The 19,759-nt window shown below is 37.7% G+C and overlaps 1 protein-coding gene across 4 annotated transcripts; it reads left to right on the forward strand.

Moving 5' to 3' along the window:
* Positions 1-2,197: 2,197 nt before the first annotated feature.
* Positions 2,198-18,991, forward strand: LOC145499750 (adenosine receptor A3-like). Of its 4 annotated transcripts, none has more exons than XM_081479275.1 (3): positions 2,198-2,887; positions 3,069-3,139; positions 17,888-18,991. In XM_081479275.1, exon 3 carries the CDS (start codon positions 17,900-17,902, stop codon positions 18,893-18,895), a length of 996 nt encoding a protein of 331 aa, XP_081335401.1. In that variant the 5' UTR covers positions 2,198-2,887; positions 3,069-3,139; positions 17,888-17,899; the 3' UTR covers positions 18,896-18,991. The 4 variants fall into 4 exon arrangements, with proteins under 4 accessions (XP_081335401.1, XP_081335402.1, XP_081335403.1 ...); XM_081479276.1 differs by having other exon boundaries at positions 17,892-18,991; XM_081479277.1 differs by having other exon boundaries at positions 11,190-17,892.
* Positions 18,992-19,759: the final 768 nt, after the last annotated feature.

Here is a 19,759-nt window from a genome sequence, read left to right on the forward strand (position 1 = left end):
GGTCATTTTATATTGTACTTTGGACAGTAAACTGTTAGATTCCTTTAGAAGTATTTCAAACGTAACATGTAGCGAGCCCAGCCAGAAAGAAAAACCGTTATCTTAGATTTCATTTGATATCTCCTCTCGTCCAATATGCGAGTGTTGGAAATTTTAACTTAATTTATTTGTTTCAAGAAGTCTACCACCAGGTCAAACAAAATTGATTTTGCAAACACAAGTAACTCTCAAAGGATGAAATGTCTTCGAGATTCAGTCGAAGATAAAACTCCTGATATATCCACTGGCATAATGGAAAGATAAACTACCCCGCTACTCGATGGACAACGGGCAAAAAGTCAACAACAACAACAACAACGGTAACCTGGAAAGTTTAAGTTTTCACAGTCACGAATAAAACAAAATCAAAAACCATTCAGTGGATAAAGTCAAAAAAATGTTATGTTATAGAAGTTAAATAAAGTAGACACTTCTCCAAGTTTTAGGTTTGTGCGTGATCCCAAACTTCAGATATTCGTCAAAATGTTTTGCACAAATTTCAAACGTCCATTGGGAGGACCTAGCTCCGTAATACACCAATATGGCGGCAGGAAAATAGTGTAAAATCTGAAAGTCACTTTGGTTATCTGGGCCATTGATTGTCTGTGCTGCACAAACATACATCCACATAAACACATTTGCTACTACTTTTACTTCACAAATGGCTAAAAATTACGAGATAAATATAGTGTTTTCGACAAACGTGATCGTATGTTTTCGGTCACGCACCGCCATAACCCTGAAATTCAAAATGCGCTGGTTTCCAAACGAAGGACGCTGTTGAACGAAAAAGGTGTAAGCAGATCTACATTTAGCACCTCTTATTTGTGCTGGGGATAAACACTGTTTGTGTCCTTAGTTTTGGGTTTAGTATTTGATGTCACCACGTAAAAACGATCTATTAACAAAATTGTGTAACGGTGATGAAATTGAAGTTACTCTGCGAAAGCGAATCTATCAAGTGTATATTTTCAGTTTTAGTTGCTGGAATAAATTTCTCAAGTTGTTTTGCTAACATTTGTTTACCAAAAAGATTCCATAGCTCGCCCTTGTTTTGTGATTGATAATGTCATCAGACGCGCATGCGTGGCTTGCTTTTTCTAAAGTTTGAATATCTTCTTCTGACAATGAAACGTTCTTGTCTTTTCCGCCTTTGGTGCGCAGGTTGCATTTTCAAAATGTAACACTCGCGTCACTTCTTAAGACATATTCACATCTTCTTCTTTGAAAAGTCCGGTTGGTTGTTTTTTTTTTCAATCGACAAAACAATCGATACTCCTGAAGACAGGAATTATCGATTGTTGTCAATTTTTGCCAATCGTTAGCAATCGATAAAGATATTTTTCTGTGAGTTCGATTGTTATATCGATTGAATCCATTGATTTCCGATATCGATTTTTATTGATTGACTACGCCTGGACATGTAAATACTCTCTAATATTGGAAGTTTTTTCAAAGCACCAACACCGTTATTTCTCAGCTGATTCCGTTAGGGGGCTACTCTTAGCACAAAAAATTGACAACGTAACTTTTCCACCAATTCCAGCAATAACAAAAAAACAACAACAACAACAAAACTATATTCTTTTTTCAATAATTTACATGAATTTTAGGTTAATGAGTTGTGTTACATCTACACTTTATTATTAGAAATAATTAAGTTAGAAACTTAAATATAATGACAGATAAACCTGCAGGTAGTCTAGGCTAATCTAGGCGGGCCACATCTATATTTATATTATGCCATTAACATGCAATAAGCTTATTATCCAACTATTTGGACAAAGATTTATGAAAATTTTATTACAAGCGTTATAACCAGAGATAAGCTAAGCGATGGGTGGAAATTAATCAGGCTCTAAATTTAAGAATTTGAGTCAGGGTATTGACATTGAAGAACGCAGTTCAGTAAGTCGTTTTATCAGAAACAACGCGTGACTTAGATTGCTGAGAATTGTTCAAAAGAAACTCAAGAAAGGTCTCAGTCATAGCGTACCATAAATTCCGATAATGCGCTTATCTTTCAGAAACCTTCTTTTCAAAAGGTTTTTGGGTGCGTTAAGGGTGCGTTTCTTTAGGAAAAGCCAAGATTAGATTCTTAAATCCGAGAACGGATTTTGCGTTTCATTACTAAACTGATTGATCCAAGATAACTCGGATGATTGTCCATCAAAGGAACCGAAGAATCCTTGCCCAGAGTGGATTTTTCGGTTCCTTTGATGCACCATAATCCGAGTGATCTTGGATTAAGCTGTTTAGTAAAGAAACGCAAAATCCGTTTTTGGATTTGAGAATCCACTCTTAGACTTTCCCAAAGAAACGCACCCTAAGTTTCGAGGGAGTTTAATATCATCAGAAGGAATTTGAGTGACAAGAATGTTTGGGGTTATATTGGCAAGGGGTGTTGAAAATTTTTGTTGCAGACAAGAAGTATATATCCGCATGGTAAAACGTAAACTCTGTTCGATATTCTAGTTTCGATAATTTTTGTTTCTACGTTTCTAAGCATAAAGTAACATAAATAAAAACCGAAAATATGAAACAAGCTTTATAACAGGGGGCCTATTATAAATATTGCCTGTGGGGGGTGGGGAAGCTTACTATCGCTGGGACTCTTTTGCTCCTTAGGAGATTTGGGGGATTATTGTCGGGGTCTGGGGATATTTGTTGTCAAAACGTTTTTTCCTTATTGATGATCTTCCCTCAAACGGTTGTAACTTTATAGTTGCTGTCGATTCTGATCAATTTATTTACAGTTCAATCTTTTCTCGCGCTGATACTCCGTCTTCATGCTTCTCAACGTTGCAGAGACACTCTGTTGGACAAAATACGTTCACGCACTAAGCAGGTATTTATTGACGTTTTCTCCGGCAATATCCGTCTAGAACTTCTGTTGAAGCGATTTATAGTTCACACAGGAATTTTAGAGTAAAGAACTGTGATACTTTCAGTTTTGAAACAATCTTAGGACATACAATTTCAGCTTGAAAGTATTTTAGCGTGTAGTTATACTAAAACATTCTTTGCAGAATTTAACGTGCGTCCAAACAAAAGTCGACTCAAAGGAAGCAACCAGTATCGTCTTAGAAGCACTGAACAGGTAAAAATCGGGCATGTTGCTTCGTACGTCAAAAGAGTACGAAATATGGCATAAGAAAGCATTTAATTTCAGCAAAGAACGTTCGCTTTTTTGTGAAATTAAAAAGACTTATAGCCTCTCCAAGGTTTCCATACTGAAACGTGAATAGTGACGCCAAGTTGTTGTTGTTTTTCTTATATAGTATCGCATATATATTGTACAAGATGATTTTAAGATCCAAAACTCAATGTTATCTCGAATCGTCGATTTATCAGTTAAGACCGACTTCATGAGTCAAAATGTCTCCTGAACAATATACACGGCTATGTTTGCGACACGATTGAACAATAATTATGTATCCTTAACATGATCAGGTTATGTTCCATTTCACGGATGATGCTGTTTAGATATAAAAATTAACTGGTGAATTTTTTGTGATCCCATTGTGCGAGTTATATCTTTGAAACTTACATGCACATGTACATGTAACTCTAGTACAATTGACACCTAGGTTCTTTTCTTTAGTAAAAATATGAAATTGTATATGTTGTATTTGCAAATTTTCAACACACCAAATTGTCTTCTTTTCAAAATCTCACCCTCGTGTTTATTCTTAAAATATTCTTAAAATTTCGCAAATTTCAGTCTTGATACTCTTATAAAATATATTCTTATAAAAAATATGACACGTCTAGATACGCAGTGTTGAGATCTAGAAACCCCTCATATATCAATCATATTTCTTGCCATTACCAAAAATCTTTCACCTGCTAAAATATTAAACGTTTCATTTACTCAGTTTTAAAATGCCTTCGAGCATCGGTTTATGGCTATGATATCTTGTCTCCTTTGGCTCTACCGATACTAACTGTGATCCAACGACTATCTTTGATCCCCTGATTCCTGTCCAAACCTTAGGCAAACGTATTGATATGCTTCGGAGGCTACATAGTCAGTAGAGCTGTAACATTTTAACGTAGAACTGAGTGTACTCCGTGAGTTTATTTTAAGATAAAAGTAAAAGTAAACGTTTCGATTTTAGAAATGAGAGTTATTCGTTCTGCGTTATTCTGAATAATTAAAAGTGGAGTAGCAATCTTTGTATTCAATGTTGTTTGGTAGCTACTTCCTGACCTCATTGCATTCAGTGATTTTTTTAACAATTAGTCACGCATTAATTCTTCACTCTGTACAACAGTAAGCAGGTGAAAGGTGACACTAAACAAAAGGAGTATTAATTAGGACGTGGTGGTTACTAAAACAAGGAATGATTTAAAATGACATGAAATGACTTACAATGACCTGAAATGATCGAACACGATTGAAAATAATCTTGACTGATGTCTAAAATGACCAAGAATAACGTTTAATTAAGCCTGCCTAAAAGATCTAAGATAGTAATTGGCAACAGTACAATGACCTGAAGAAATCTGAAGTGGCCTACTAAGTGAAACCATCCTCATTTGGGAAGATTTCAGATATCAGACAAGGTTATTTTCGATCATTCGTGGTCATTTTAGGTCATTTTAGGTCATTTTAAGTCATTTCAGGTCATTCAGTTCAGAATTCAGTCAAGCTTATTTTGGGTCATTGTAAATCATTTAATTTTAGTTAATTTCAAATCATGTTTGGCCATTTCGTGTTTAGCCGAACTACGCTTTATGGAGTGGTCTACTGGAAAGTGAAGCACAGTTGAAGCAAATTTTAAAACCTGTAGTCTTGAGTGATAGTGCCTCGACCCAGCGAATGACTTATTCTCTAAACTTTCGGTTTTCAATTATCATTTGTTTGGGTTGGGTATCACATTATTTAAAGGGACATACAAGTTACACAGTATAAGTTATATTTGACAATTCTTATATCCCTCGAACTGCGAAGCATGAAGCAAGTGACGTTTGATCCACCTAAGTACAACGTCCCTTTACAAACTATAAAACATTAAAAATAATCATCCTTCTTTTGACACTGCATGTTTTTTTCCTGAATTTTTAAAAACGATATAATTTAAATTACCAAAATTTAACATTTTAGGATTGTTGTCACCGTTGTGTTAGTGATTTATGGATGACGCTTTGGAAAAGATGTCTGCTGTATTGACAAAATGACTTACCATGTTAAATGAGGTTATTACATCACGTTTTTTTTTTTTTTTTCGTCAAAAGGAACATTTCTGAACTGGCCTGCTCTAGGCTCTCAGTCAGTGTGGTCGATCAAAAAGCGGGTGGGCGACGAGCGAGTCTGGGAGAGAGACGGAGACCCCGACTGATTCTTTGATCGTCTCTACTGACCGGGAGCCTGGAACAGGTTATTTGTGAACATACTATATACCACTTAAGCATCGTGATCATTGCTTGAATATTGCTGAGTTACAGATCGGGGGGGAAGGGGACAGATTCCTCCCCCTCCCCCTCCTTACGCGATTGTAGAAGACCGAAAACTCCCAGTCTGAAAAAGGTCTTTTTTTTTGCAAATTTGTAGCTCATAAAAAAATTAACAGGTATTCAACGCGCGATGTGATGTCTACCTGACATCAATGTTAGGGATATGATCTCATGTTAGAAAAGTCATCTGTTGTGCTAAAATAATCATTTTGTTCAGGCGTATTCAGTGGTTTTTGCTACATGCTTTCACTCAGCCTTTCACCTGTCGACACCACTCCTCCAGCATTTAACCCCCCCCCCCCCCCCCGCCTACCCCTTGGCGTTCTGTCCCTCTCCTCCTTCTCCGGCATGGGCAAAAAAACCGCCTTTCTACTACCCCTTCGTTAGCTCCCGGTACTACGATTATCAGTTTGGTCACCAGGTTTTAACGTGAAAATCGTGTTGTTGTCATGGGCGACTGGCTCCGTTTCCAGTGGCAACTTGTCGGCCTTTGACGTCATTAGCAGCAAAGAGTGCGAAATTGTAGGCTACGCGACAGGCGACGCACGGCTGTTGATATTGTTACCAATGGAAACGAGGTAAGTTGCCCGTGGCAATACCGTAATTTTAAGGCCAAAACTTCGTCACCAAACTGCCGTCGTGCCTTATTCAACTGATACTCGTAGTAAGGACAATTACCCCGCGAAGATTAATGATCAAGCGAACGAGCGAACGAACGATCAAGTGAACGAGAGAATGTTTCTGTCGTGCATTGTATAGGGTGATCGTTAATGACATCATTGTTTATGTATATTTTTCCCCGTTAGCATAAAACTTTACCCAGAGACGGCTTCATGCCCGGTATATAGGATTTGACTCCAAACATTTAGAGGGCTTCTGAAACTTAGTAACTGATGAATTGTTTGGCTCTTTGGGTGTAATATTGAAGGAGAAACTGGCTTTCAAACAATGCAGGATTTCTGTCATTGTGGCGAAAGCCCTAATGAGAAAATACGTTTTGTGAAAAATTTTGAGATTTTAAACTCGCGTCGCACAAAGAGTATTCAATGACTTGGGCTCAAATTTCCTGGAAAAATTAATCGTGCCATACCTTTTCAATAATCAAAGCTGATATTTTTGAGGTTTGATCAGAAACAATGTTGCTTCTGCTGACGAGGCCAATGTAGAACAAAGATTTTCTTATTAAGCCATAAATATTGGTGTTTCGCCTATGATACTGGTTGCTCCTTCACGCCGCATTGTAGTATCCAAGAATAAATTAAAATCAATTTAATTGAAGTGTTGGAAATTCAGTTTAAGTAGTGTTGCCTCCAGCATTAACGGATAGCTCCTATTAACTACCTTTAACCTGCCTCAGTTGCAAAATGGATCGACATTTAACAAACATGTTCACGAACCGAATAAGCAAATGAGAACTAACATAGATATCTTGTGTTTTTACTGAGAAAGCATTTTCGTAATGAAAATCGGATTTGATTATTTTCGGTGTAGCTTCTTTAGTTTATTATAACTGTTTACGCAACTTAATTTAGACTTGGAGTGCTAGATACTAGCAGTAAAAACAACGCCTTTGTCGAGCTGCCAGAGGCAAAAACAAAAAGTGCTGATGGATGCTAATAAAAACTCTGCCCTAGGGAACGATTCCTTTTCGGTTAAAAGGATATAAGAGTTAAAATTAAAAAAAAAAATCACAATAGCAAACTGACAGCGAACGACTAACACAGGTAAGCAAATCATCACTTGTTTGTATGTTTTGTTATAAATACTACTCAACATGAAGATTTAAGATACCATTTCTTAAAACCTGGTTCACATCAAAAAGCTGTTATTTTCTCATAAGGTAATCGTTCATTTGACATTGTAAGAGGTTCAACGCGGTGGTTTTCCAATGATTAATATCTTTTCGTTCGGTAAGTTACCTTACTCGAAAATATTGTAAAAAGACTTCATTTCACTGTACACATCCAGAACAAACCTTACCTTTCGCGAGTGACAGTTAACGTACCGTTATGCTCTGAAACGGTTAATTTGTTTTTGCTCTTGTCTGGATCAAACGATGTGGTACTATCAAAAACAAGTAATGTTTCTGGAGTAGTTTTACAGCAAGAAAGGTCAAAATCAAAAAGTGTTTCTGTTTTTTGGGTATGATGACTGTAGTTTTTTTAAAGAGTATTGTGGGAGTTTCGCATGCATAACGAAAGATCGATACAAAGGCACGAAAGTGATATCTCTGTGAGAATAGCTTCAATTGGCGTTTCAGCTGTCACGTTCTCAATTCTATATTCGATGTACCAATGTCTTAGTGAAAGGACGGGCACGCGACATGTTGCCTGATAAATACTCATGAACTCATTTCTTGGTAGAAAAATTCAATTATACCAAATACATCAAAGACCGACAGAGGAGGCTTTTAGCTTACGATTCCAATAGAAACTGGTAGGGTCTCCCATTTGCAGTTTATAACAAAGATTCCTCTTGAGATAAACATAACAAGCAATTTAAAAGCCTCGGGATCTTTTAAATTTTAACTAGCGTCGGAATAATTAGAGTGTGGATTAATCGCAGGCTTTTAACAAAGGTAAAATAGCTGACAAAAAAAAAAAAAGCCGCGAAAATGTTGTTTAGATATTGGCCTGCATATCTGCCGTTATTGATGGACTTTGTTGCTGAAAATTACCAGACTAGGGCTTGCGATCGTGTCAGTTTATATGACACGTTGGGCATTTGTCCTCGCAATTTTATCCTTTGGCCATTAAAAAATATATGCGCACACGTTCTAGAAACTCGAACATTCTAGCGGATGGAAATGAAATTTAATAGTGACAATGTTTAACATTGTCAATATGTACTTCCAAGTTTTATGACACAAGGCTACTTGCCATGTGCTCCAGCAAAGCAAATCAACGGGAGCTATCTCAGTCAGATTCCTGTTTCCGTTTTTCTAGAGCGTTCTGTCCGCAGAGGTCTTGCTTTCCGCTATTTGAATAACCTGTCTTTTTATTTGTCGGCGGATATGTAAATTCAGGCACAGACCCAAAAATTAATATGTAATGACCGACTTCCATTGAAAAATAATAAGTGTTTGGAAAGGTTTCAGATGCAACTGGCATTTTCTTCCCCACAAACCACGTCACGTAACACTCCGCTTTAAAGTGTACCAAACCGTTCTGCGGGCGCTTATTCCAGATTTCTGTTCTCTCTGGTAAGAAAATTAATCATTCTGTTCTCTAAATTTATTTAAGGGAATGAAAACCTTGATGATTCTAGTATTCTGAAAAATTGATAGTTATAGCCAAGTTTGTGGGTCCGGCGTAGTTTTGGATGCGATGCGACGTTTCGGAGAGGAACGCAAACAGATCACGGTTGGAAGTTGCGCGTTAAGTTGCAGAAAAATTACGTTTGAAGTGATCCTTGTTTAAGTTTTGAAACTGAGCCTCATTAAGCGACAAAATACATACTCTTTTTAAGAGAATTACTCGTATGCCAACGTAGGTAGGGTATTTTTATCGGGTCCATCCGTAATTAAGTTCTGAATCAGTAGGAGACTGAGCGTTAGTAAACAACAGAATTTGAACTGTTCTTTTAGTTCTTGTTTTATCAGTTTGTATTGCGTGGGATCATTAGAATTCATAACATAACATAACATTTGCTAACATGACGTTTAGCAAAGAAAATTTTGTAACGCTGAAATGCGAAATATTGTAAAAGTGTGTCAATCAACAGCCATTGTATTGAGATTGACGGTTAGTCCATCAAGTAAGCATATCAAGGGTATGCAAAGACATCCAAACTGAATTTTTCTCATTTAATGAGAATACTGTGTATTTGTTTCGCTGTCCGTTTTTTGGATATCGATTGCTTGGCGGCAGAATTGTTAGCGCGTTTGGATTATAAATGTTTCAATTAAGAATCGTTTTCAATTCGGGACGGCCTGGTACCCTCATCTAAGAAAATAAAGTTTTCTGCCGCAAACTTTGAAAATAGAATTTCCTCTGGAGAAAACCCTGGTTATCAAATTTCAACAGGAAATGCATACAAATAAATCGGCGGGAACGTTTATTCAATGACCAAAATTGAATTAATTGGAACACAAAACTGCTATTCATCTTGGGACGTCAGCTAAAAACAATGCTAGTCTCTAAGCGAAGAGGCATAAAGTAGGCAGTACCGACAAAAGTCTAAAGATATTACAATTTTTTCAAGTCATGACTGTACCATTATTAACATAACTATTTATCCCGCGCGATGGACAAAACAAAATCTTTAGAAAATCTTCTTTTCTGGTGCACTTCGTTAGGAGACAAACCATTCTCTTGTAATACATTTTTGAAAGATATCTCTCGTTTACCTAGAGTGCGTTTTTAAATAATTTTAATCTGTTTCATATTAAATGAGAGGGAATTGCAGTTGGCGGTATATGAGAACGAAGTTTAACCTTTGACTATGTAAAATAATTTTTGCGGTATTTTTTTAAAAGGCCCGTTTTGAATAATCTCCAAGAAAAAAAAATGCAAATTAATTCAAAGTAGTAACCTCTAGCGATCTTGAGGCGAGAATGCATTTGCTCATTAAAAAAAGAAATACTGCAACAAGATTCAATTAGAATTCTGAAATTAAAGTTAATGCGGTCAAAAGCCTCCCTGACGAACACTTATTTTGTCACTTATTTTACGCAGGACCCATGTTGATAGCAGTTTTTATAACTAAAATGGTCATCTTGCATAAATATGTTTTATATTATTACATCATAACACTTCTAGACTGAGCGATCGCCTCCAGAAAGCAACCATTTAAAAACTAAATTATCGGCCAACTCACAATACGGAGAACTTATCGTTGCGACAAGCTCCTGAAATTGAGTGGGACCACTTTGATGGGTTGATGGTTAAGAATTTGCTAAAATCTATCCAAATTAAATTACTACTTCTTTTTGAGAGAAAGTGTTTTGGGGATCATAGATACTTCCCCTCGTAATCGACACCTTGCTGTAATTATTTCGAAGCGACCACAGAGGCCTCACACTTTATCAAAGTTTCGACAGTACTGACGGATACAATGGATAATTCTATATCGCTAGCAGATTCTTCCACGGTTTTAAATGAAACCATAGTAATGCAAGTATAAATGTATATCTGCTTACTTACAGTGCTAAATATGAAGTTACACCATATATGTGTTCCTGTCTGGCTTTTTAATGAGCTTCTTCTTCTCTCAGCTGACTCAGAATCAATACTTTGGTCACGTTTTGAGCTACTGATTTAAACAGTTGGTCTGGCACAGCGTCTAGTTAACTGTGTGTCTCTCTTCCTGAATGTGTCAGAAAATAATACGAGAATACAAGTCAATATATGAAATATCATACCTATGAAATTTTACCACATAATCGGGTCCCAGATTTGGTACATCGTGGCTCTTCTGTCATGTGTCTAGTTCATATTCTTTAACCTCTACTGGTATATTACGAACTCACAACTTGACCAGCTCCCAGCTGGCTTGATAGCTCAGTTGGTAGAGCACTGCACCGGTATCGCAGAGGTCATGGGTTTGAATTCCGTTCAGGCCTGAATTTTTTTCAGGCTTTAATTCACAACTGCTCAATTTGCGTATAAATGTGATGATCAATCATGTCTTCATATCTTTCTCCGCGATTCAAATATATGATATTTCATATATTCACTTGTATTTTCCAGATAGAGGTAACAATGGCAACGAATAACACATCATTGGCCAGACCAACAGAGTCCATACTTCATATTAACAAAGAGGAAGGATATTTCTGGTGTTCTCTGTTTATTCTTGAGGCGATCATCATCGTTGTACTCAATATGCTTACGATTATCGTCTTCACCAAGGACCGACACGTGCGCAAGCGCAGCACGTATTTGCTTATCAACCTATCAGCGGCTGATATCGGTGTGGGAGGACTTGTTATACCTACTGCTGTTTTTCGTCGCGGGAACACTTATGGACTTTGGAATGTTGAAATGACTCCCGCCTTGTTCATTTCCACATATGGAGTTGACACACTGTTTTTTGGGTGTTCTCTTGCGTTTTTGGTCTCCATTTCAGTTGAGAGACTGTACGCTACAAGAAAACCAATGAGGCATCGGTCTATGACAGGAATGACATACAAAATTTGGATGTCTTGCGTATGGGTTGCGTCTTTCATTTATACAACTGTCGTAGTTTTGTTCTTGTTTTACGACATAATCGGGTTGCAGATTTGGTACATCGTGGCTTCATGCGTCTTCATTTCGCTTTTGATTTTAACCTTTAGTTACTGCGCGATATTTGTCACAGTGCGATGCAGTGAACAACCCCAGCACTCGCATCGCGGCCAGGTTAGAAAGGAACGAAAGCTTACTATGACACTGTTCATGGTCACGCTGGTCTCCTTGTCAGTCTGGATTCCGTACGTGTTATTCACTTTCCTGGAGTCTCATCTGTCACGACAGTTCTCTCCAGAAGGGCTTTTACGCGCGCGGGGCGTTTGTGAGGCTCTATTTTTTGCCAACTCCTTTGTGAATCCGATACTGTACACGATCAGAATTCCACAGTTTAGAAGAGCAAGTATTAATCTGATAACTTGTCCTGCAAAGACTGGAAGCGCACAAATGTCTTCATTGTCGTTGGACAGTGTAGGAGTGGACAAATAACAAGAGGTTCGATTTCAGGTACTCATAGGGGCGCGTTCATGTTTTGGCGTACAAGGGTAGTGTGGTCCCGTGGGATTTGAGGAGAGCCATGCAAAACAAAAGGCCTGAAATTGGTGTGGGTGTGGCCCGAAAAAAGTCTTGTAAAGTCGGAAAAGCACCTGATACAATTGATTTTAAGTTAGGCCTTTCCACAAATATCCAGCTATTTTGGGGGTAATATTTAGAGGTTTCCGAGATATTTAGAGAATTAAGGGATATTTAGGAAATATTCAGAGCTTTCTTGGCTAAGCCCATGGTGTCCTCTCTATTTTCTTTAAACAGTACTCAGTTCTATGTCACTGGGAAAAAAAACCGAGTTTAGCGATTTCCCACTTGAAGCATGTATCCCATTAATTTCTCCAGGAAGCTAAAGAGCTAGTGAAACTTAATACATGGTGAAATTTGTAGCTCTTTGGGTGTAATATTCAAGGAGAAATTGTCTTTCAAAATCTGCAAAATAGCGCTAATGAACTCATATATTCTTAATAACATTTTGAGTTTTTAAACCCGTGTTGCACAAAAGGTATTCAATACATCAGGCTCATATTCATTGGTATAGTTGATCGTACTATATGACGTTTCAATATTCAGAACTGATTTATTTGTAGCTCCATCAGAAACTGAATTACTTATGCTAATGACGCAAATATTGTAAACAAGGATTCAGCTAATGGAAAGGCTATTTGAAGTTTTGTAATCATGGTATCTATAATAAACCAGCATTCTCCACAGAATTGCTCGTATAGCGTAACTCGACTTCACAAACTATTTGAGGGATAAATATGGTCATCATTTCACTACTGCAAAGACCACTTCCTTTCATAAAAACAACGTTAACTTTTCTTTGCCTTCGCTTGTTAACTGATACATAGTCCGAAAGCTTAAAACCGGCTAAAATGAGCATAATATAGTCCTTTGTTAAAATACATACTTTTTCGCAAACTTGGAAAATTGAAAATTTTGCCCATTCTGAAACTAGCTCAATTACACCAATGCTTAATGAGAGCCTGAATTTCTTAATCGTTTTTTGCGTCTACGGTTGCATTCTAATATTTTCCCGACTTTGGAATCACTTTTTGGAGCTGTTATGACTTCTCTTATAAGTTCTTTTAAATTCACTATGGCAGATCCAAAAAGGGGGATATTCTGAAATTATGACGTCAGTTTGGTTTTGTTGGACGTTTTCATTGACACATAGATATAACTTAAGCAGACAAGTTTGGATGTTTTACACACGACATAAGTTCGACCACTAGTGACGAAATACTTTCGGAGATACATGGACTCCCCCGCTCCCGAACGAAAAAAAAGGCAGGCTGGATAGGCGGGTTGAGCGCTCGGTCGTCCAATTCATGAACATCTGTACTGCTCCCTCAAGATATTCATTCCCTCAAAACTGCAATACGCCACTCGTTGTGTCTATTTCCTTTCGAACGTACTAAAGTGCACTTGAATATGTCTTGATTTTTAACATTTTCTGGGCACCATTTACTTCACGCCAAACAAACTACAAAGGAAATTAAGGCACGGTTCCTTTAAATTGATTGCTCCTGGAACCCTCAGACAGTCCAAAAAATAATTATCTGACTATGGTACAAGCGGGCAGATGACCCCCCTCCCCTCCAACCCCTCCCCCCTCACCTCATCTAGGGTTTAGTTGTGATGAGACATATTATAATCATTTTCGGTTAATAGATAGCTCTCAGCTTGCTCTACAAGATGAGCTGTCATATTACATCACATGGTGTCATTAATCCTGCCATGCTGAAACCGCCTTTTTGGATTTCACAATTTTCTTGGAAAGACAGAAAATGACCAAAATTGATAAAAAAAATAATCCAAGATAATCAAAATGTCTGCAAGACAAGAACGAACTGCTACTGAAGTTTTCATTATCGGTTGTCGTTAGCTCCCATTTTCAAAATTTCTGGGGCTTGGATGCCAGTCCCCTCCCTGTCTTTTACGCCGAAGGGCTAACATAATTAATGATGAAGCCCTAAGACTCCATTTAATTACATGTAGCATCTACGAAATAATACCTAAATGATATTGCAGTGTCTAAAAACTAGAAAGGCGCTAACATGATAGGGTTGCAGATGAAACGTTTGTTTTTCATATTAACATGTAAGCCTGCTGTTTGTTTTGCATAAACAAATGGTTAATTTGATATTGGAGCACCGCCGTATGTCAAGACCGCAGACCATTAATCATTGAACAATTGTTTCAACACGTAACTGCGATCATCGTTATTTATTTGCCCTGACATTATTAAAATAATCATTTGTAACCTGTCTTCCAGTAACGCAAATATATTGCTGCTGGAAATAACTTGAAATGTAGCATTGTATGGTAAACAGCTGCAACGTTGAGAAAGTTAGAAAACCTGTTCTCAGGCCTTGCTTTGTACGGAAAAATTGTTACGACTGGTACGTGTTTCCAATGAAAGCATTTAGTCTTAAATGTACTGAATTAAAGAAGTCTTGCTCTCTCTCCTATTAAATACATTAGTGAACATAACTCTCACTGGCCTGATTATGAAAATGAATGTCCATCTAAATGTTAATTTGCAATGCTGGAATTTTCTCAAAAAGGAACAGGTGTTTAACGAGGCTTTCTTTTCAGATATAGTTTCCTTTGTTATTAATCTACCACCTAAGAACCTTTCGAGAACCAGCGCGCCATTCTGAAGACGTTTGCGCTCTCTCTCTCTCTCACTGGTAAGGAAATGAATTATATTTCGCAATTCTCATGTTATTCACCTTAGCGACTGCAAATCAATGATTTTCTGAGAGTTTTCTGCGCAGGCCTACAGTTTGTAAGCTAATGTAAAGTGCGTTGTGTCATTACAATATACCAGTGAACATTGCATGTAACAAAGCTAGTGTGACGCGACGTTTAGATGGGGGAAAAAAAAACATTCAAATGCATCCTGTGGAGTTGAAGGTTATGGCAAAAAACGTACGTGCGAACCTAAATAAAGTTTAGCTTTCTTTAGAGCATTCTGTTGAAAGTTAGACATTTTTTTCAGGATTATTGGATTTTATCGCAACTAAACTTAGACTCATATTTCCTTCTCCGAAATAGTGACGGAAAAGTAAATTGATACGAACGAAGTTACAACAGCTATAATCAGTGAATTCGCCGACCAACTGTAAGTTGTAAGTAAAAAATGATTCCTAAGGCAACGTAATTGCATTTCCTCTCAGTTACTTGTAAATATAAGAATTCTCTACCCTCGGGATTTTGGATATTTTCTGTAAGGACGTCAGTTGATTTTCTAAATGGGTTCAAAGAGGAATGTTTCAATTTTTTCGGAACGATCGGGTTACCACAGCGACTGGTTTATTTTTGTAAGAATCGAGTTGTTCAAAATTCAACAAGGAAGATGTAAAAATAATTAAACATAGGGGATTTCACAGAATGCAGTGTTGAACCCGACCTTTAATTGCGAGATAAACTTATTCTCAAGTAGTCTCAAGTATTCTCTCATTAGTCTCAAGACGAAACATAACAGTACAATAACCAAAACAAGTACGCCAACGAAGAAAAAGGCACCACTGTAAGAAAGCAGGCTTCTTAGTACTTCAAACTTTTTTTTCCCGAAAGTCATGATCATGAAAGTATTTAATAATTAACTCGCAAACTTCTTGTATGCTTTACAAAATTATCGCGCATATAGCCCTAAGGAAATTTACCGATAATTAAAATGTAAGGATACTCCTCGTTGATTGCTTCCAGGCAGCCTTGTTAAAAGCCTGAAATGTTTGTGTTTGAAGAATGTTTGAATTGAATAAAACTGAACGCCGATACATTACGTTTAAATGGGGTCTTTCAATTATGTTTCAGTTTATGCATGTGCATAAAATAACTGAGAGACTACGCGAGCTCTGATTGGTCGATAGAGTTGCAAAACCTATGTTCTATTGTACCGGTGAACCACGGTTCCCGATATGGTAGCTCTTTGCGGCAATTAGAGAACTCAGAACACCGAGAGATAACAAATGTAATAAACAGCTTGGGTTTTTACTGGCTGAGATATCAATAACGCGAATATCTCTTCATTCAACTTATTCATAGAAATTTTAAAGGATAAACCGGACTAGTAGAAGGTCAGCATATAAAGTTTTACCATTTTTTTCCACGGCAAAAATTTCACGACCATTCCGGCTAAGCTTGAGTTTAAGTTAAGGAGGTTTTAGACACTTTTTTCGTTGCCCTTCACGTTCTGTGGAGGACGATGTCAGCTGGGCTTGACTGATCAATTTGGGTTGTTATAATTTCTTTCGAGTTATATAACATAAAGTTTTTATGTTATATATTGTTTAACTCATGTATGCATAACACGATGAAAAATAAATGAATTTCAGTGGTTTGCATCAGCTTGGCTTTAAAGCAATAGTTTTTATTTGGCAAAATACAGAAGAAACACGGAATTTATAGCCTTCAACATAAGTACATGAAGTCTGAGTACACTTCCGGAAGCAGCGTTTCTGTAACTAGTTACCTTTATTTCATTCTCAAAACTTTGGAAAGTTATCGTTGAATCACTTGGCCAAGCGTATGAAGTTTGTATTTAATACTTGCAAACTTTTCCTGCGGTCTTTTACTTTCGTAATGACTGATTCTGCCTACGAATCCCTGCATTTCCTCGTCAGAATACTTTCGAATTGGTTAATATGCCTTCTGCCTTTCACCGATAACCCGGCTTTTCCTTTCCTTTCTTAAAACGTTCTAAGCACGAAGTGTTTTCGTCGCTTTGCTCTGCGGATTTTGTACTTTTACTTGTAGTCCCCGAATTTGATCAGAATAAGCAACTTGATCACGAAGGTACAATACATTTTCCTCCCTTTGACAAAAGTTTTCCATAGTTATTTCATAAAAGCAATAGGCCACCCTTTATATGGGTTTACCGGTGCTATAAACTCATAAAAAGAGTGGTCCATTGCTTAAATAGACATCAAATAATCACTCTCTTTTCTCAAGGGTTTATTTTTGCTCGATTCATGAACAGAACGGTTTGCAATCCTCCTTTCAAAATGCTGAAGAAAACCCTGATGTCTTATTCATCCTCGCCCCCCACCCCCACCCCCCCTACTTGTACATCCCTTGTACATGTACGCCAGAGGGTCATTAACAAGTGGCCAGATTTCTGTTTTATATCCTGCATGCATCGTTTCACAAGTTCACATGTTTATTTGCTTGGCTTGGTCCGCCACCGTGAGTACTTGTATTTTCTGTCAATGCCGGGATTTTCTCGGATGTGACCGTATCGCTGGTTTTCACTGTCATGTCATCAAAAATTAAAATCTTAACCATTCAATAAATAACGTCAAGAATCTGGAGTATGATAGATGATTGAGCTATTAAAGCGGTTGTGAAACGTCAAGTTCTCAGAGGGTCTTATATTTGATGAAACTAAAACTTCAGGAAGATAGGTAGTTTTTAATTTTGGAAAACGTTAACGCACATAAGAACCGGCACTTTTCTCGGGTGCAGGAAAACACCGACTTCAAATAAAACCGGGGTGTTTAATGGAAAACTCAGCCGATGTTATTTTAACCTTGCCATTATTCGGGACCTGGCGTTTAATCGGGAAAATACTCTAGTTTAATTTAAACAAAAGAAGAAACCAACCTAAGACCTTTTGTGATATTGTGAGACAGCAGTAATAACTGTTTGCTGATCTATTTCAGATAGAGGTAGCCATGGCAACGAATAACACATCATTAGCAATATTCAGACCAACAGATCCCAATCTTCAGATCTACAGGGAGGAAGGATATTTCTGGTGTTCGCTATTTATACTTGAGGGAATTATCATCCTTGTACTCAATATGTTTACGTTTATCGTCTTTACCAAGGACCGCCATTTGCGCAAGCGCAGTACATATCTCCTAATCAACCTATCAGCGGCTGATATCGGTGTGGGAGGACTTGTTATACCAACTGCTGTTTTTCGTCGAGGGAACACTTATGGACTTTGGAATGTTGAGATGACTCATGCGTGGTTCATTTCCACACATGGAGTTGACACACTGTTTTTTGGGTGTTCTCTTGCGTTTTTGGTCTCAATTTCAGTTGAGAGACTGTACGCTACAAGAAGTCCAATGAGGCATCGCTCTATGACAGGAATGGCATACAAGATTTGTATTTCTTGCGTATGGGTCGCGTCTTTCATTTGCACAAGTGTCATAGTTTTATTCTTATTCTATGACATAATCGGGTTGCAGATTTGGTACTTCGTGGCTTCATGTGTCTGTGCTTCGCTTTTAATTTTAACCTTTAGTTACTGCGCGATATTTGTTACAGTGCGATGCGGTGAACAACCCCAGCACGTTCATCACGACCAGGCTAGGAAGGAAAGAAGGCTTACAATGACACTGCTCATTGTCACGCTAGTCTCCTTGTCAGTCTGGATTCCATACGTGTTATTCACCTTCTTGGAGTCTTATCTGTCCCGCACATTTTCTGAAGAAACAATTTTACGCGCACGAGGCGTTTGTGAGGCACTGTTCTTTGCTAACTCCTTTGTAAATCCGATACTATACACGATCAGGATGCCTCAGTTTAGAAGAGCGAGTATTAACTTGATAACTTGTGCTGGAAACTGTGGAAGTAGACAGATAACTTCATTGTCGTTGGACAGTGTAGGAGTGGACAAGAGTGAACGGATGGCCTCATCTTTAGACACTGTACTCTAATAGTGGACAAATAACTTTGGCTAGACACTCTTCGAGCGGACAAATAACTTGGACTGTACATTCTCTTGTCCCTGAGGAGAGAGACCTCTGCTGGTCACGTCAAGCTCTTCAATACGGTAAGGGTCAACTAACACAAGGGACCTCCATTGTAAGAAAATCAAAGAAATGCGACCACTAACTACACACGGATATAGAAGTGCACCTTTGAAAGTCCAGCTGCCTTCTGAGCTAACTTTTCTCTTGACTTTATACTAGAGAGGACAAAATAGATATATTTACGCACCTCATTGAAGTACATGTATATTACTGTGATTTGAATCAAAGCCTTTTCATTTAAAAACCGTTTTCACTTTTTAATGTTGCCTGAACATGACTCACATCGTTCACTTTTAAAATGATGTAACCATGTACTATTTATGTATAATATAATTCTTGATAATGCAAACAAAACGCGTTACATCGGTGTCTAAGGGTGTATTCCTTTGGAGTGATCTGGATCAAGAGCAGTGATCCAAGGTCTGTCTGGATCATGGTGCATCAAAGGAACCGATAAATCCGCGACCAGAGTGGATTCATCGGTTCCTTTAATGCATCATGATCCAGACAGACCTTGGATCACTGATCCTGATCCAGATCACTCCAAAAGAACGCACCTAAATATAAACGAAACTTAAGTTACATAAGTCTGATCGATATAATGTACACATATAATGTCAACAAACCTGTCGAAAATCGGTCAACACTTACGTTGTAGACCAAGTCAGCATGTCAGCATGGTCAGAATTGCCCGCAGATCGGCGGTACGGCAGTAATCTTGTTTCCTGTCCAAGATGCAGAATAAGAAGATACTACATTACTTAGGTA

The sequence above is a fragment of the Orbicella franksi genome, chromosome 10 (assembly GCF_964199315.1).
Source record: "Orbicella franksi chromosome 10, jaOrbFran1.1, whole genome shotgun sequence".
Taxonomy (NCBI): domain Eukaryota; kingdom Metazoa; phylum Cnidaria; class Anthozoa; order Scleractinia; family Merulinidae; genus Orbicella; species Orbicella franksi.

Coding starts and splice junctions, on each gene's coding strand:
- LOC145499750 (XM_081479275.1), top strand. CDS start 17,900: ATGGCAACGAATAACACATCATTAGCAATATTCAGACCAACAGATCCC.